The 20,219-nt window shown below is 39.2% G+C and overlaps 1 protein-coding gene across 1 annotated transcript in view; it reads right to left on the reverse strand.

Moving 5' to 3' along the window:
• Positions 1–7,412, reverse strand: part of LOC137978689 (ATP-binding cassette sub-family B member 10, mitochondrial-like) — an 18,874-nt gene extending 11,462 nt beyond the window's left edge. Inside the window, exons 1-7 of the mRNA XM_068825705.1 lie at positions 6,760–7,412; positions 4,308–4,514; positions 2,869–3,071; positions 2,277–2,411; positions 1,431–1,501; positions 1,217–1,292; positions 815–950 (exon numbers count right to left, since the gene is read on the reverse strand). Coding sequence (XP_068681806.1) covers positions 815–950; positions 1,217–1,292; positions 1,431–1,501; positions 2,277–2,411; positions 2,869–3,071; positions 4,308–4,514; positions 6,760–7,189 — 1,258 coding nt within the window. The 5' untranslated portion in view covers positions 7,190–7,412. The remainder of the gene's footprint in view (positions 1–814; positions 951–1,216; positions 1,293–1,430; positions 1,502–2,276; positions 2,412–2,868; positions 3,072–4,307; positions 4,515–6,759) is intronic.
• Between the last annotated feature and the right edge of the window lie 12,807 nt (positions 7,413–20,219).

Raw genomic sequence — 20,219 nt, forward strand, 5'->3', positions numbered from 1 at the left:
CATGTCACATAGGCAGGGAAAAGTGTTCCAACACGGCTACACAAGTGACAAAGTTCACTGCGAAAAATTCAACTAATTCAATATCTCGCAATGTGATTTTTTCAGCTGTCGCATCACCTGTGCGAGGGTGGCTACATAGCTTATTTTCACAGTTCGCTGGTGACACGACAATTTCAAAGAAATCGCACCTGCATCGCTTGCAAAAATTTTTTGAAGCCACGGCTTAACTCCCCACCATCTTTGCAAAACGACTTCTTAACAGCCTACCGTATGCCATAGGGTTATGAACACTGAAGTAGGCCTATCATTATAATTATTTTTATTGTCCTTATCTGAGACTTGTAACTAGACAGCCATTGATAATAATGCAGGTTGTACCAGAGTTGTGCACCACAAACCAATACTCAAGCAACTAAGGCAACTACAGTAATCAAACTTGATTCAAAGCACCACTTTAGCCCTTTAACTTCCAGTGGCCACTTATAGATTTTACCTGTCAATGGGGACCCCCTTGGGCCTTAAAGGGTTAAACTAACAGTCGAAAGTAACAAATGCAACTCTCAAAATTTCTTTATGGTCAACAGCATTAATGAGAAGATTACGGTCAACCAATCAGACTCATTTCTCTCAAAAGACATTTAGCCTTACATGTAATTTTCTGTATCAAGCTCTCTTTGTGTGCTCAGCTTGAGCACCTTGGGTAGCATGCCATCAGGACATTTTGTAAAGGTCTTGCATTGAGTGATGATAATAAATAAATAATGTTTTATCAAGCTTCAAAAATGCAAAATAATATACATTGTATTTCCCTTACCTCCAAAGGATATGCCAACAAACCCAGCATAAAGCAAGAAAGATGTGAGATCTCCAACAGATATTTGTGCGTCAGTCATCATCATCCCCCCGCTGTACAGCACAGAAAGCATGATGACATTGCCAGAGAGTCCTGTCTGAAATACAATGTAAAACACAGAAATCAATGCTTTTGAAGTTCTTTGGAAGTTTTAAGCATTTCTTTTCTGGACCCGTAGAATAGGAAACTCAAGTAACTTACACTGGATAGAAAAGAGAAATAATAATTATTCACCCATTGACCCCAGGCCCTGGGAGCCAGACTTTAAGTTAATAGATTTTACTCTGTCTAACACCAGACAATTTTACTCTTCAGTGGGAGGCACTTCAGGTGTCAATGGGTTAATATAACCAGAAAACTTACGAATCCGAAAAAAATGGCTCTTGCAAGCGCTTCCTTTTTAGCCAGTTTAAAAACATCAAAGACGCTTTCTGCATACCTGGTAGAAAATAGCAAGAAAAGTAATTTATTTCCACATCTTATTTTAAACACTACATTTAAACCAAAAAGCACAAAAAATAATGCTTTTGATCCTTTGTCATGATCTGGATTGAGTCTGTGAATTAAACGAGCTTACATTGTAATCTCTTTCAGCTCCTGTCCAAATGCCTTTACAGTTCTAATGTTACTAATTCTCTCTTCTGCAACCTAGAATAACAAGAATGTTAGTTATTTAAATGACGTTTCTTGGTCTAGGCAAGACTTGAGTTAATTAACAAAAAAATGCAGTCTTTTTAAATTTCAACGTTTTTCAACAGAAATAAGCAAACGAGATTCAATCTTTTTTCTACAGGTAAGTCAATTGTGGAAGCCACAATCTTTTTAAAGCCCTTTGCATCAAGATGACACAGTCTGCTCCTTTGAGAACACAATGGTGGTCAAGTAAGAGAGTTTCCGGCAAGTATGCAACTGATTGTGAGTTGTGCTCCAACGTCATGCATAATATTATCGGCCCGTACAGTATTAACAGTGCTAGGAACCTTGTAAGCATATTTTGGTTCCATTTTGTTGAGCTGTATAATTTTGAACTTTCCTATAGCACTGCAATGTAAATTTGGAAATAATTGTAAAATATTTAATCAGTAATCATATGGTGATTAGAGCAAGAGTCCAACTACAAGAAGAATTTTTCCGTTGTGAGCATCGCACTCCTCCAATGTGCACTCTGAGAGCTGAAAACTTTCACTAGTCCACTGGTCTATTAAATGAAACATTTCTGTAGGCTCTCAAAAGCCACATCAGTTAGGCCTGGTTTTCACTCGCAATGCAAGCATAAACACAAGAAGAATATGCAAACTCAGTAGTTTGTTGGTTCATTAGAGCCTTTTGTTAGAGCAATAGACAGTAAATTAACAACAAGTAAATACGCTTGCATGTGTTCCTTGTGCTTATGCTTGCGTCGCTAGTGAAAACCAGGTCTTACCTCTGTAGATTTAGCCAGACAATCTTGTGTCTGTTTGGTGATATTGCGCAGATAACGGCCATACATGACAATAGCAATAGCCACTGGAGGTACAATTCCAAGAACAATGCTAGCAAGCTTGGGTGATACATAAAACTGAAAGACAAAGTGACACATAATTTATTAAAGGCGCTATTCAAAAAAGAAAGAATCTAATGCACATAAATTATTATGGGGCAAAATTTTTCTTACTGTGCAAAAATAATAATTATTGGTTCTTTGTCAGATCTTGACCACATTTCAAATCAGTAGTACATGCAACAAGAATGGCCACATGTTATATGCAAAAGATGAAAGCATTAGATTTTCTATCCCCTTTCATCTTGTCCCCTCAAGTTTTTTTGCACACTGTAAGCAAAGAAATGAACACTACATGTATGTTTTCATTACAAAAAATTTAATATCAAAGCATCATCCATTAATAGAAATTCAGCTATTACACGTTACAGTACTAGACAGTGTAATTGGATGACTTCAAGTCAATTCAATTACAAAAAGGAAATAATGTAATGTCATAGGTCATAGACATGCAAATTACAGTGTATATGCTCACCATCATGGACACACCAGCCACAGACTGGGCAACAGCTCTTAATCCATCAGACACATTGTCGGTCACAGCCTTTCCAACCAGGATGGTGTCAGCTGACAAACGATTAATCAACTCTCCAGTCCTTGTTCTGTCAAAGAACGCTGTTTCTTGCTTAAGTATGGAACTGAAGAGTTCCTCTCTGAGTCGTGTAATGATTTTCTGGCCTGGGTTTTTCAGTGAATATGAATACAAATATAGAACATTAACTACGATGCCAATGAGGAATACAGTAGGAGGTGGCAAGGTCCCGTGATTTTGGGGCACTGGATTCACAAGGGCTGCACTCTACACACTGGCTGGATTTGTCCTCAGTGGTTTTTCATGCTTTGCAAACAGCCAGCTGGGGTTCTTACTCATAATTCTTTTAAGAGTTTCTTTTAAAATTATTTTAGTAAAGTACCATTAACCAGCTTGATAATAAGACTGTGCTCCCACATTATACCAATGAGCATTTCCAATTTACATGCCAAACAAATTTTTACACAAGTCATACAGCCCTGCAGGAGAAAAGCACCGCATGAATGAATAAACAAACCAAAGGATGAAGAACTGAATAACTGAGTTAATGAATGAAGCAAAGAAGAAAGAAAGAAAGAAAGAATATTACACTAAAACTGTTAAATACTGACAAAAGAACAAACCCAACTATTAATTAAAGGAAGAAACAAACTCATAAACTGAGAAAACAAATGAACAGATATACAAATACTTAGATAGCAGCAACAAATTAGACAGTTGTAGAAACAGTACAACTTTCTTTAATTTACCAAACGTTTTTCAACAATTTATCTATTTTTGTTAGTGTTTCAAAATCTGAAATCATCATTGAATTTAAATAACGCATTATCGAATTCTCCTTTTTTTGTTGGCATGAAATTAAGATGTAATGTAGTAAACTCTAGAATTTCCACAGTTCAATAATTATTGGTTCAATATCTTCCTGAGATAACCAAAACCATGATTCTCCACCTCATTAAAAGACATATTTCCCAGCACATTCTAGGAAAGTAGCTCAACAAGTATCACTCCCATTTTCAAGACTGATGGCTCTTAAATGACTTAAAACAAAGCTGGCCCTTCACTTCATCAGTCTGGATGGTATCCTAGAATTAAATACCATTTCCCAGGTCAAGTGGCTGTTGACACCACCAATGTTCTCCATTCCCCAAACATAACTGGCCATGTTCTCGAGATGATACACAGAAGGAATAACTACTGATTCAGAAATGAAAATATATGTCCAGATTTTTTAAACTCTGTACAGCCGCAAAGAATAAACAATACTGAAAACTGAATTCATGTTTCACAGTCAAATCACCATGAACATGCAACACAAGAATTTGGTAGAACCAATCATGAAAGTTCCTGAGGACATATTTACCAAAGAGACAGTTTCTTACCAGATGTTTGAATGAGATACACTCTTCCAAAGTTGGCAGCTCCACCCACAAGAAAAACTCCACAAAGGATTTTGCAAACGTAGGAAAGAGTTTCCACCATTTGAGCTGGATCTTGACTTGATGTATAGATAATATCAATAATCTTTCCCATGCAGAATGGTACAGACATTGTGACAGCAGATGACAAAAACAGCAGACCTACGGCTCCTATACATTTTGTGACAAACCCAAAAACAAATGATTTTGTTACTGATAATTTAACCCATTGACTTGTCAGGCACCCTAGGACTGCCCCAGTTGACAAGTAAAAGCGTCTGGCATTAGACAGAGTAAAATCTGTTAACTCTCCCTTACGGGAGGCAATGGGTTAATTAATGGAGTTTTTGACTGGTTAATCTATTCACTCTTCAGGTGCATTTATAGGACGCCCCCAGTCGACAAGTAAAATCGTCTGGAATTAGACAGAGTAAAATCTGTTAACTCTCACTTTCCGGAGTCAATCAGTTAATAGAGTTTTTAACTGGTTCACCCATTCACTCTTCAGGTGCATTCATAGGACGCCTCTAGTCGACGAGTAAAATCGTCTGGAATTAGACAGAGTAAAATCTGTTAACTCTCAGTTTCGGGAGTCAATCAGTTAATAGAGTTTTTAACTGGTTCACCCATTCACTCTTCAGGTGCATTCATAGGACGCCTCCAGTCGACGAGTAAAATCGTCTGGAATTAGACAGAGTAAAATCTGTTAACTCTCACTTTCGGGAGTCAATCAGTTAATAGAGTTTTTAACTGGTTCACCCATTCACTCTTCAGGTGCATTCATAGGACTCCAGTCGACGAGTAAAATCGTCTGGAATTAGACAGAGTAAAATCTGTTAACTCTCACTTTCCGGAGTCAATCAGTTAATAGAGTTTTTAACTGGTTCACCCATTCACTCTTCAGGTGCATTCATAGGACGCCTCCAGTCCACGAGTAAAATCGTCTGGAATTAGACAGAGTAAAATCTGTTAACTCTCACTTTCGGGAGTCAATCAGTTAATAGAGTTTTTAACTGGTTCACCCATTCACTCTTCAGGTGCATTCATAGGACGCCTCCAGTCCACGAGTAAAATCGTCTGGAATTAGACAGAGTAAAATCTGTTAACTCTCACTTTCGGGAGTCAATCAGTTAATAGAGTTTTTAACTGGTTCACCCATTCACTCTTCAGGTGCATTCATAGGACGCCTCCAGTCGACGAGTAAAATCGTCTGGAATTAGACAGAGTAAAATCTGTTAACTCTCACTTTCGGGAGTCAATCAGTTAATAGAGTTTTTAACTGGTTCACCCATTCACTCTTCAGGTGCATTCATAGGACGCCTCCAGTCCACGAGTAAAATCGTCTGGAATTAGACAGAGTAAAATCTGTTAACTCTCACTTTCGGGAGTCAATCAGTTAATAGAGTTTTTAACTGGTTCACCCATTCACTCTTCAGGTGCATTCATAGGACGCCTCCAGTCCACGAGTAAAATCGTCTGGAATTAGACAGAGTAAAATCTGTTAACTCTCACTTTCAGGAGTCAATGGGATAATGGAGTCTTTGACTGGTTAACCCATTCACTCCTCAAGCGCATTTATAGGACGACCCCAGTCGACGAGTAAAATTGTCTGGAATTAGACAGAGTAAAATCTGTTAACTCTCACTTTCGGGAGTCAATGGGATAATGGAATTTTTGACTGGTTAACCCATTCACTCTTCAGGTGCTCTAGCAGGACTTCCCCCGTTGGTTGATGAGTAAAATCGTCTGGCATTTGACAGTCTGAGAGTAAAATCTGTTAACCCCGACTCTCAGGAGTCAGTGGGTTACGTGCCATAAATAATTACCATCATGCAACACTTGGTTAAAAAGGATATGCTTCCTATTGAAGAGTAATATTTTTTTAATATGATTTTTGTCAAAGAACACCACAAATGCCAAATTATTATAGTGGGCAGAAGTGTACTCATCACATCAACACTGAGACTACCCAGGCAAGAAAAATATCTTGAAATTCCTTACACCCCTGGCCTGGAAATAGATTCAAATGCCCAGATTAATTTTTTTCCAGTAGGGTGGGATTATTGATTTACAGTCAAGCTCTGAATGGCAGTTGGTTTGTAGGATAGATGTACATGTACTGTACTGGTACTGAACCAAAAAACCAACAATTTGTAGGACAGAGGGTAAGGAAGAGGAGAATTTTACACACCAGCAAATCTAAAACCAAAAGCATAAACTTCTCATCATTTCGAGGATATAAACTTCTAGTATATTAACTATGGTTGGTTTTACTGAAACTTGCTGGGAGAAAATTGAAGCAATATATTATACAAGCAATCTCAAACTATGTCAAATGAAGGGCACGTTTAGAGATAACAGATTAATAGTGCGCACATTAGTTTTACTCAGAATAATTCTCGAACTGTTTAATTACCTGCAATGCTCTTGTACTCTGGTTTAGCGAGAGACAATATCCGGTAAATATCCTCAGTCTTTAGCTGTCGCTTGGTAGAACTTTGACGCTCCAATTCCTTTTTCCCATCATTGGCAACACTTTCACTTTTAAACGTACGAAAAGAGAACTGATTCAAGACTGGGCTACTGCGGTGTGTTATTCTTGGTAATTCATGATTTTTCCACCGAAAAGAAGCCGGAGATCTTGGTAGATTATGCAACGGTGCTGAATACTTGCAGCTATGGTAACAAAGATTGCAAGGATTGTATAAAAAATGTATTTCTGAAGATGATGGACTGTAACGATTAATTAGCAAGTGGTAAGTTCGGCAAACGTATGATAGCTTCCGAAGGAATATGACACATGTAGATCGCCTCCCCAAAGAAGCAATTGGACAAGCAACCATCATTCCCTTTGTGATCTGAAAATTCGAGACGTGCTGAATTCTGCAAGAAGTAATGAACGCGTGCTCCACAATTTTGACAGTCAGCTAACACAGAGAAGATATTTTCCATCACCGCATATCTTGGGTGGATAAAATTAACACCGAATGCCTTGCTGTTGTGCGTTTTCCCACGATGAACTGCTAGTTACGGTCCATAAACTTTGGAACATTTTTCCGTTTTTTTTTTGCCCACTCCATGAAGGATACATGACCGATTTTTTGGTGGGGCTGTAGACCGCTGAGAAGAAAGCCGAGTACTCGACACTCATATGACAGACAGGGCCGATTGAGAGTCGACGGGTGTGTGTTCTGGCTCGAATCATCCTCATGCATTGAAGTGTGAAGGTGAGACTGTATAAATCAAGGTATAAAGATCATCATGCCATATTTTCTATATTGTTGTAGCGAATGACACGCAGTGAGGAATGATTTCCGTACAGGTCTCTACTCATTATGCATCCTCCCTCTCCCTTTCTCCCTCCCTCTCTATTCTTTGCCCACTCATTGCCGTGCCTAGCCGCACCTACAATCACACCTACAACTCGAGGGTTACCGTTCAGAGACCCCTGTTTTACTACTCTCGAAACAACCCCATCCCTTTAACAATGCTAACCGTAACCTTAATGAAGACTAAAGACACTGTTTAGGCTTAACGCTAGTTCCTTTGATGGTTTTAGGTTTATCCAGTGTTGCAGTGATCTGTGACCTGCTTTTTCTTCATGCCACGTGCGGCACACTTATAAGTCCATTGCATAGAACGGTGTACCACGCTTCCAGTCTGATTGATGCATCCTTCATGGGAAACTTTGATGCACGAGTTCATTTTAGTTAAAATCGTTTCACGTTTTTTGAAGCAAACTAGCGTCCTCGTAATAATGAAGATGGCTCTCAGTACCGGCCAAAGTAATAGCGTTATCCATTGCAGTTTTTTCTTGAGCATCGCACAGACGACCCAAACACATAATTTGAATGCTCAGCCGGTCAACGTAACGCTTTGTAGCGTTCATATGGGAAACAAGAAATGCGGAAAAACATATCGTCATGTACATGTATGGCCTGAATCGTCTTTGTTGAAATTACACTTTTGAATGTTTGCTTTAAAAGGAGCTTCCTATAATTTATCGAGAGTATAGGCTGCCACAATTATGTTTTCCTTCCCTGACTTGGCTGTAAAAAATCTCTTTTGGTATACATTACCGATCCCGCTTCCACTTGGTTTCTGAATGCTTGGCGCTTTGAAGGCCTTGAAGGCAATGAAAGCTTGCCATTTCTCCTCGATGGATTGTTTATGCGCTAATCCCGCCTTGATGTTTCTTGATCTTAAAGCCCATAGGTTCCTCACGTGAAGTTGAAACTGCGTTCCAATGGAGTTCCAGTGATCATCATCCACGGTAAAGGAACGACTCGAGGAAGATATTCCGGCTGCAGTTTTTGCTGGAGATCTTGGACGCCGTTGGTGTCTTTGAGGCTGTCGACGTTGATCATTTTCACGGCTTTGAGGTTTTGATGTTTCCTTCTTGTTCGTGATGGAGGAAATGAGACAAGGTTCTTTCTGGCATTCGACAGGTCCTCTAACTGATCGAGTGTAGAGCATATCCCGCCGATCGCGGGTACGGACGATAACATAGTTAATCAGGTGCCAATGATTGGCCTTGGCGGATATTTCCAGGAAACTTTGTGGGAATTTTTCAGGCGCAACAGGATATTGGTTATCACCAGGTCATGTTCTGCACATTCGGTCAGGAGGATGGCGCCGTTGTCGTTTTCCTTGTAGACTCCTTCTTTGATGCTCATGGTTTCGTTCCAGAGCCGCGGTGTTCTGGTTCGACTCTGGCGTTGAAGTTTCCGAGCAGGCTGGATGAGTTTGTTCTCTGGCGGGGTAGAGGACAGCACGTCATCGAATTGAGAGTTGGTTTATTTAACCTCATCTTCAGCGGCATGTATCGGGACTGTGGCGTGTTGGGTTTTGGCACGTTTAATTTTCAGTCGCTTATTGATGCCAGCTGGCTGTTCACTCAGGTTTGGGAGAAGGTTGTTTCGGATAGCACATCCTACCCCCATCAGTGGATCCTCCATTGTTCAGGATCAAGCTCCTTGATAATAATAATAATAATAATAATAATAATAATAATAATAATAATAATAATAATAATAATAATAATAATAATAATAATAATAATAATAATAATAATAATAATAATAATAATAATAATCTTACAGTTATCAGGAACTGTAAGAGGAGAAAAACCGGTCTTGGAATGGCGTGGATTGATTATAGAAAAGCCTTTGACATGATCCCTCACTCGTGGATTTTAAAATGCTTACGCTTATTTGGAGCTGCGGAAAATATGGTCCACTATATAGAGAAGAGTATGGGCCAATGGCAGGTGGAGTTGTCGGCAAATGGGAACATCTTAGGGACGGTAAATTTAAGAAGAGGAATCTTCCAAGGAGATAGCTTATCGCCACTGCTATTTATAGTAGCTCTGATCCCGTTATCATTGGTCCTGAGGGAAGTTAAAGCAGGATATAACCTTACGGGGAAGAAGGATTTTGTAAATCACCTCCTGTATATGGATGATTTGAAACTCTACGGTAGAAATGAAAAGCAAATGGGTACTTTAATAAAGACTGTCCGTATATTCAGCAGTGACATTGGAATGCAATTTGGCATTGACAAATGTGCAGTTCTAGTCATGAAAAGAGGAAAACTGGTTTTGTGTGATGGGATTGAGATGCCAGACGGAAACAGTATCAGAGAAGTAGAAGAATCAGGATATAAATATCTTGGAGTACTAGAAGCAGACGATTTAAAACATGCAGCCATGAAAGAAGTGATATGTAAGGAATACTTCAGACGGATAAGGAAAATTCTAAAGTCAAAGTTAAATGGTGGAAATGTGGTAAATGCAATGAACTCAAGAGCTGTCTCAATAATCAGATATAGTGCAGGAATTGTCGAGTGGACTAAAGATGAACTGAGGAAATTGGATCGCAAAACCAGGAAGTTGCTGACAATAAACAGAGCCTTCCATCCGCAAGTCGACGTAGATAGACTGTATCTGAAAAGAGCAGCGGGAGGGCGTGGATCATTAAGTGCAGAAGACTGTGTGAACATTGAAGTGGGCAGTCTGTTTAAATACATTGGAGAAAGTAAGGAAAGATTACTTCGTTTCGTATCGGATGAAAATGTTCTGGAGGAGGGGCCTACAAAAATAGACAGTGTCTGAAGAGAGAATGTCTAAATACAAGAACAAAGCATTACATGGGCAATTTGAAACAGCTACAGAACAAGTAAGGGATCCAGAATCCTGGGGGTGGTTAAAAAGGGGAATACTAAAAAAAGAAACTGAAGGACTGCTAACCGCTGCACAAGACGAAGCATTGCGGACGAATAGCATTAAAAACAGGATTAATAAAGAGGATGTGTCTCCGATGTGTCGGTTATGTGGAGAACGAGAAGAGACCGTAAGTCATATTGTAGCGGAATGTAAGAAATTGGCGCAAAGAGAGTATAAAATGTTGCGACATGATAAGGTAGGCCAAGTTATCCATTGGAAACTCTGTCAGAAATTCAACATCCCATGCAAAGACAAGTGGTATGATCATGATCCTGAAGGAGTTATAGAAAACGATCAAGTAAAGGTGTTATGGGACTTCCGAATTCAAACAGACCATCAAATTGAGCGTAATAGACCTGATGTAGTTGTTCTTGATAAGATAGAAAGATCATGTTATGTGATAGATGTCGCGTGCCCTTTTGATACAAGAGTGCTGGAAAAAGAACAAGAGAAAATGGAAAAAGACCAAGAATTAAAAAGAGAGATTGGGAAAACCTGGAGCTGCCGAAAACGGTAATTGTCGTACCAATTGTCATTGGTGCACTAGGGACGTTCAGCAAAAATTTGAAAACATCGTTGAAGAAAATTGGACTAGATTGCACGTTATTACTACAAAAAGCCTCATTGTCGGGAACGGCAAGAATCTTGATAAGAACACTAGACACCTAAGGCCTTAGAGAGAGATTCAGCAGATGTGGAGTGTCCGAACCCAGGTGCTTCCAGTAGTAATTGAGGCATTGGAAACAGTTCCAAAAAGGCTTGAGAGCAACTTTAAGTGCATTGGCACTAATGCTTCTATAGAACTAATTCCCAAAACCGCTCTCCTTGGCACAGCAAGAATTCTGAGAAAGGTCCTGGGGCGATGAAAGCCATGATAAAATTTGGGTTTTCTTCGGCAACTTGTTTTTGCCTGGCCCCCAAGAAGATAACCCAGATCCAACTTTTGGAAAAGCCGGTGCTGAATCCACAATAATAATAATCATCATCTTAAGAATTTATATTGCGCAGTTTTCATGACGAGGTGATCAGCTGCACATTACAACAATACATAGAATAAAAATAACTAAATGATAATTAAGAATTACATCATGCGTTGTGTAAAATATCAGAAAGCCTAGCTAAGAGTAAAAAAGAGCTTACGAAAAGGTAAAAAGTAAAAAATCACATAGTCGTGTAAGTAAACCTAACTAAGAATGAAAAGCCTTACTAAAAAGATGCGTCTTTCAAAATTTTTTTAAAGTGTCAACAGATTTGGCCATTCTAATTTCCAGAGGTAAATCGTTCCAGAGTTTAGGCGCCGAAGCATCCGATCTGATCCTTGGATCGTTCACTTCGTCTTATCATAATTACCTTGTCTCGACCTTACCGCCATGCCGGACCCTACCAGAAGCACAGCTTCCGAAGGCACTTCTATCGGGGTCCACGGAACTTGCAATCCCCTTCACCATGGCAATGCGACACGCAAAGAAGGGTTAGGTGTTCAGCCCTATGCAATCTTGCTTCAAAACAATGCTTCATGCAAACGAGCTTATTTCTCGAAAATAAAAAGTCTTAATTCCATTATCAAACGTTAAATAGGTTTAAAAGAGATTGATTTGCAGTTCCTTTCGTTTCTTTGGTTTGTGTAGCAACTGTGAGTCATTGCAATTTCTACAACCTCGTTCCCTGGGGTTTTCTCCGCCGCCCTACTCTCGGCGGAAAAAAACCCTGGGTACAAGGTTGCACGCTGTTTAGCAGTGAACGGAAAAGTTCACTCACAGAACCAGTTGAAGTTTCGTGCGAATTGGCCCTGAGAGAGAATTCTTGACAAATAAGGTTAACTCTGATGAAACAGATTTGCATTCGGTATATGCTGTGACATATCACTCAGAAAAGGTTTAATGTAAAATCTTTGTAAAAGGAAAGAAATATCGTTATCAGACGAAAATTGAGTGAACATTAAAACGCAAAAGTCGCATGTTCAACTTGAAAAGCAAAGCGGAGAATGTGGTTGGACCAGATTAATCAGTGCTCGGTACTTTATCAGCTGATCAAATGATTCTCATAAATACGCTTTGGTGCTTGCTAAAGAGATGCATTTCCCTCAAATTATACTTCATAATAATAATGCTTTGAAGATAGAACCAGTACTGCTTTTTACATTATTTAATTGAAACTAGTTGATGAGATTGAGATTAAATACAGCCTGATTTTCAGACGCACCAGGCCACTGGCAAACACACGCTGTCTCCCCAGTTTACCATTCTATTGGCCTCAGTTGTTTAAAGACCGCGGATAACTTTATCCAGTGGATCAGTCACTATCCAGAGTATAAAATATACCTCACGTTAAATGTTGGCGCAGATTTTCTCATACACCTTTGACTAGATGTGCTTAGAGTGTGCATATTGACAGTTAACGTCGAGGGCAAATACTAGGGAGCTTACGAAACGACGACGCCGACGGCAACGACGACGCTACAAAACAATAGGTTTAATGAGCAAAGACAATGGCCCTGCACGCTCTGCACGTGCGTTTTACATTGTGGTACATTTCTTTGCCGTCATCTCCTAAATGACGACGTGAAATGACCAAATTCAAGGTTCTGTGGAGGACGTTAGCACATGACGATGAATTTTCAGTTCTCTCTCTACGCTTCCAACCCATTCATAGCAGTTTAATTCCTCGACAGTTACTACACATTTTTAACGCGAAACGACATGAAATAGTTTCTTAGTGATATGAATAACGCGAACTCGTATTTTTAAATGAAGTCCTCGTAGCCGTCGTCGTCCTCGTTTCGTAAGCTCCCTACTGAAATATTTGCAGCGACTGAAACTGACGGATGGTGACCTTACGTATTCCCAGACACGAGTGATGTTGAAGTTGAGGAGAAGAGCAAGGTCTCACGACACTTATCAAAATCATCGTGCATCTTAAAGCCTGCATTTTCGGCATATCTGCCCTTACTGGTGAAAAACGGCTGAACTGAGATACCAAAAACAGTGGCGCTTTTTTCGCAGAACATTTACATTTGTTAATGTCTGGTCTGAAAGTCTGATAAGGTCATCGAAACTCTGTTTTTTTAAACTGAGTCGGTTTTTATCATGTTTTTAATATGACGAAAGCATGAGTTACAATGATCCATTTTTGCTTCAGGGCAGTGTTCATCAACGGTAGGTCAATGTGCAGTTTTTTAGATGAAAACGTAGCTATGCCTTGACAGATAGGTTACACGCGTAAGTGTAAAAAATTCGGCCATTTGCAAGCACGAGTTTATGAGCGCCCCGCGTTAGGCCTAAGATCGATAAATGCCCTTTAACTGAGATAGATGAATGCAATCCTGTAATCAAATTGTGGGCTTACTATGCATTGATATTTCCCTGTTTAAGGCGAAAATGCAGTTTGAAACGATATTGGATAACATACTACCACTGAACATCACACTGCAATTAGGGCATCCTGAGATGCAAATATCAACGATTTTTGTCCGCATAGTTGCGATTTAAACCTTCACCCTTAACACCTGAAGGAATGACAAAGATAAAGAGATTTCTGTTCTTATCACTTAGTCTGTTGGTGATAATAGTGACAAAATTAGACCCGACCGAAGAATAATCCCAACACCGGTTTGAAACAAAAGGCTTTTATTTTTTCAGGGTTTAGTGCTTGAATCTAAAATAAGCGACATCAAGTTTTAAATAGCAAGTGTTAAACTATTTTCGAAATGCAACTGGATTGAGCAGAAGTTCAAAACAAGACTTGATCTTCCAACCGTCAGCTTTTTCGGACAGATACTGGCATCAACGGTTCAAGTTTTTCCTGGAGTAAAAAAGACACGAATGTTAAAATTTAAATGGCGTAGACCCAGTCTGTTTGAGCAAGTGGTTTGAACAACCCAATGGGTGCATTGACTGCGTTTACAGGATCTCAGGTTGCTAAAATGACATGTACGTGATGTTACTGAAGACACTCGAGAGATCCTTGTTTGCTTATCCGGCGTTCATTGACAGGGAAACACGCGTAATAAGTCGAGTAAAACATCTCCACACGCGATGTGAGTGACCCAGTGGCCTGCACCTAATTTTAGTGATATTATTTCTGAGGTTATTTGAAAAACATATACCATCACGTTCTTCCCTTTCGGTTTCTCTACAAAGAAGTAAGAGGATAGGTCGAGAACTTGTAATTTTCAGAACTAGAACTTCGGCTCTTCAGGACTTTCCAAACCTCTTTGAAACCATTTATTCTATCTCCTTTTTGTCTGTCATAGTTAATTTACCACTTGAACAGCACCAAGAAGAGTGGACCACTTAGCTTATCACAATGGCGAGAGAGGAGCTTTTTACATAATGGGTTAAAGTTGATAGTGTCTTGAGTCTGGTGTCGGCCTATGATTGACCCCGATCCGGAAGCCTCTTTGAAACATGACATCTGATTAAATTTCTTGTTTCAAGTGGTGTTGCTTTTGGGATAAATTGATTCCTACTGGGTGAGAAAGAGATTATCATTGAAGTTCTTCAGGCGTACTTTACTGCAAATGCACGCACCAAGCTGATTGCGTATACTAAGCGCCTTTGTTTTCGAAAGTGCAAAAGAAAAATTCTTTTATCTGTTCCCTAGAATTTTTCCCCGGCAACAGACAAGATTTGGCTGTACTGATCATTTTTTTTTTCAAATCTCATAATATGTTTACATAAAAAAGCAAGGAAAGTGTATGGAGAAATTTCTCGTTAATCTTTATTACAACTAACCAGGATTTTGCCTCCCATTTTTTGCTAAAGGGCTTACTGATTCCATGATTAAAATGCCATTCGTACCTTTTTTTGAATGGGGGGTTGTTTTCAGATAAAAGCTTGTTGCTCATTGATGCTAATTGATGATTGACGTTATAAGTCCTGAAATTCAAAACAGTGAAAGCATCCGTTTGTTTGCCGAAAGACTTAAAAAATTCCTTCTTTCTTAGTCATATATACTCTTTGTTGAGCTACATACCTCTTCTTTCCTCTTCTTTTCTTTTTCTTTTAAAATGATACATTCTATTATTATATTAAATGCTGTCCCTATAATTTGTGTAATGTACCCTATGTTGTCAGGAAGCCTATAGCTCATAAGCCCCGGGCTTCTACCTGTCATTACCACCTTAAACATTTTTAGTCTATCGTCTTTAAGTTATTATAAATTTCTAGTGTATGGTGTTTTTTTTAAAATTTCTTTTCTTTTATGTGGTTAATGGCAAATAAAATGAATGAATGAATGAATGAATGAATGAATGAATGAATGAATGAATGAATGAATGAATGAATGTCTGGACCTAGTACTCGGCCGAATTGTGACGTCAACACCAAGTATAACTTGACGATCTCCGTGTGAGCCAGCCCTCCACTAATTCTATAGTGACGCCTGGTTTTCGCGTGGTGAGTCAAATGACGAGCCTGTAATTTACGGGACCGTTATTTTTACAAACTGGGCCGATTTTATTATTTGTCTGTCGGAGTTGTTTTATAAAGATATTCAGAACTTATATTGTTTGAGGGTTTTCGTACGTTAACATGAAGTAACTATCCTACTCCCTTCCTCCTTAATCAAAGATGAAGCCGCGCGAAGGCCATAACGCGCGCCATTTTCCCATCATTGAGTTTGGGGGGAGGGGTCAGGGGCACCCAACGAGAATATAGTTCAAAACCACTTAAACATAGCATTGTTAAACGTATTTTGGTGTTTAAACGGTAGATATAGGCATATTGTTATCTCCTAAATTGTTTTTATCTGTTCGGATTTCCTAGCTGAAAGTCTAGTGATCCGAAAATTATAGGGATCAAAACATACCTTTTCGAAAATTTCAGCCAGAAAAAGGTTTCCCAAAAATTCTAGGTGACCTTTTTAGGGTAAAAATCCGTCAAAAATGGGCAATTATTTCATTTTTTTAGATGTTCGAAAATCCTAGGACAGGCAGGCAAGCAAGAAATTTTAGAACAAAAGTTCCGAAAATTCTAGATCTCAAATCGTCTTCCGAACAGATATTTTCCGAAAATTGACGTTGGGTGCCCCTGAGGGGTGGTCTCACTCTTCCATTTAATCTGTACAAGATTGTGGCTAGGTTGAATTTTCTTATGCCAGCTGTTCCGTCGGTAAAGGTTTCAGTGGTATGGCGCTTGAGCGGACGATAAACTCAGAGTTGGGCCGAACAAATCTTTTACATAATCCTCGCTCGAGTTATAGAGGAAAGCCATTTTAGTGGTTCCAACGGTTTGGTCCACAGTCGTGTTTTGCAATCAGTATGGGAGAGGAGTGCTGGCAGCGCGTCACCACTGCCATAAGAGTCCCCTTAAAGTGCATATGACACAAAATTTTTTATTAGCTTGTTCGAAAGAGCTTTCAAGATGATGAAGAATGGCGTTTACTTTATTGTAATAGCACTCTAACGACTTGGTTGCCGAATTATTCGAGATTTTGATTTATGCAAATTAGAGGACTTGAACGTCACATAGTGGACACAAACTTATGTAAAATCACAAAATATGGAATATCTTTGCAAATACTAAGTCTGCAGGGTTGATGTGCTGCCACTACACCCACTACACCCACTGAATGAACATCAAGAGCAAATAACCCTTATTGGGGAGGGAAACTCTGATTTTACCCTTTGGATGGTGAAGGCCTGTAGCCCATTGTGTTGCTATGGAAACGGAACAGTGGGCCATATCATGGAACTTTGTAATGAGTATAAGAACTGTAAAAAGTTTCAGTTCTATACAGAAAACGTCTTCAGAGATATTCCATTTTTTGTGATTTTACATCATTTTGTGTCCACTATGCGACGTCACAAGTCGTCTAATTTGCATAAATCAAAATCTTGAATAACTCGGCAACCAAGAGAGCTATCACAATGAAATAAAAGGCCGTTGTTCATCATTTTGAAAGCTCTTTTAAACAAGCTAATAAAAAAATTTGAGTCATATGCACTTAAATCAATCTTGAAAATCAAGCACTATTGTGATCTTTGTTAATCAGCGACAATGGAATTGTATAAAATGCATACCACTGTTCACAAAATGCCACAAAGCTCCGATGTCCTGTAGAGTTTTCTCTTATTACTTCCGCACCGAGCTTTGATAAATCATGATTAAGGCGGATCAGAGAATACCTAATGACCCGTTCTACTTTTGGGTGACATTTGTTCAGGCATTTAATTTCCAGTTTTCGCTCCATTTAAGCTGGTAATGAAACCTTGATTTAAAAATACCATATTCACTATGCGGTGTGGAGTGAAAATCACTTAACGCCCATTCAGATTCTTATCCTGTGAGCTAAATACACAAAGTTGATTACGGTTCAATTGCAAATAAATGTTAAACTCTGGTTACTCTATGTCTCTGCACCTCCCGCAGTAGAAGTGTCATTCTTTGCATGGGGTACTGAAAATGAATTGAATACCTTCTCATGTTATAGACCACTGCCAAGAATAAAATAGAATGCCGGCAAAAAGCGAACTAAAACTCGATGATGAATTAATTGACATTTTAAGTTGTTCGAGAAAGTACCGAAGATGAGGCGTTAAACTTTACATTGAGAATTCCAGGGTATTTTTTGGATTTAATTGCGGAATACTTAAGCAAAGACGATGCCGGCTCAGACATGTCTGGCAATTTCATTATCTTTAAAATGGCATTGCCAGAACAGATTGGAAGCAAATTTGCGGAAAGCCGGACAAGTTCAGGAGAACGCTCAAACGGGTCATGACGAAGTGAAATGCACTCACTATTAATAATGTGTTAAGTGCCTCAGATTTTGCAAACTACCGCAAAGGCCATAAACCAAGAACTTAACTGCACGAAAAGTACCTTTCTTGTGGGCACAAGAAGTATTAATGAGAACATCATGACAAACATGCTCAGTTGAAACCAAAAGAAAAATGACTATGCGAATTGGTTAAAATACAACCGCACTTGTTTCGTCGAGAAAGGGGTGTTGATGCATTCTTTATAGTTAATAGCGCATACCAATTTCCTGAAAGTGGTTAAAAAGCGGAGAAATTGCGTTTGGAGACTCAATATCTTATCGAGACCTCCGCTAAGTTTTCACAGCAAGACCCCAGGGTTGAACGCCTAGTATAATTTTGCATAGCCTGGTCATTATCACAGCTTTCCATCTCCTTCATTTGTTGCATTTATTTGTTTATTTACTTATTTGTTTATCTAATTAATAATATCAAATGTTTTGTTATTAAACTGCTTGTTTGGATTATCACTGGCCCAAGTTACATGAAGTTATTCTGATCTCGATTTTAACCTGGTTTTAAATAATAAAAAAACTGCGGGAATACTGGGCTATGAGTTTCACGTCGGCGTCTTTTTAAATATATAATACACTACAGATATCATGGTTACACGTAAACTAGTTTTCATGTATCAGTTGTCGCGTTTGCTCCCCTAACGTGTCATAAAAAAATGACATGTAGACCTTTCAACCGGAACGAATAGCACCAAAGAAAAGCAATCTTTTAGTGTGGTCAGCACCCGAACTACGTACTTCCCTGTTATGTTGTGTTGTGCTGCACAAGGTCAATCTACGGTTAAAACTGTTGATTGAAAACTGTGCAGTACGTCCTTTCCTGTAATTTTGGTTATTATGGTATTATCCCCGTGTAATACTTTCTGGCTCCTTTGTGGTGCTTTTTCAGTCGAGGTTATTCAATGTGTACATTTGGCACTTGACCTTGGTTATTCTAAAGGAGGATAGTGCTTTCTACCGGATAACTCACTACCAAGGAGATAACTGCTGTCAAAACCAATTTATTATCTGCTAGGCAGAGATTTCTACAATGGATAACGGTTTCCACCTTTGGAACAACCGGTTGGGGCCACCATCGTAACGGGTAGTCGGGCAAAGTATAACGAATATGCTTTTGTCTGCAACTCTTTCTTACTGTTTTTCCAGTGGACCAAAACGTCGTTTTTATACTAGAGACGCCTAATTCGTCTGGGACGAACTTGGGCAAACATTTTTTCTGCGTCTGTTAAATTCGTCTAGTACAAAGACGGGTACAAGACGCATAATGCGTCTGGACGAAGTATCTACTTTAGTGCGTCTTCGAAGACGCATTAAAATGGAAAGTTCGTCCAGACGCATTATGCGTCTTGTGCCTGTCTTTACTAGACGAATTTAACAGACGCATATAGTTCATCCCGTCTTTACCTTAGACGGATAACATGAGGGACGCATAATTTGTCTGGACGGATTATGCGTCTCTAGTATAGAAACGGCCAATCATATGAAAGAGTTGAAAACGCTTTCGAGCAACTTCCACCAAAACTTAGTTTTATAATTTGGTCTGTATAATCATCTTCCCTCTTCAATTAATTCGCAGGCCATAAGTTGTTCAGGGCGACAGTTTCACAGAAATTGATATCAAATCCCCATATATATATAGAATTTCTTATAAGTTTCGCTTACCCGTTAAGATGGCTGCTCCAACCGGGATCGAGAAACGTCAGACAACTCAAACCCAAATGCCCAAAATGTTTTCCCTCTTCGTCAAAGTTTAAAATACGACGGCCTCGCTGCATGTCGTTTAACCCCGCGAGAAAAGGGTTTTGGATACCGATCGTTCTCCAGATAAACGGTATCTGAGGGGCAGGGGTGGATGGAACAAGTGGAATATCAACGCGGTA

This window comes from Montipora foliosa, chromosome 12, assembly GCF_036669935.1.
Source record: "Montipora foliosa isolate CH-2021 chromosome 12, ASM3666993v2, whole genome shotgun sequence".
Classification (NCBI taxonomy): domain Eukaryota; kingdom Metazoa; phylum Cnidaria; class Anthozoa; order Scleractinia; family Acroporidae; genus Montipora; species Montipora foliosa.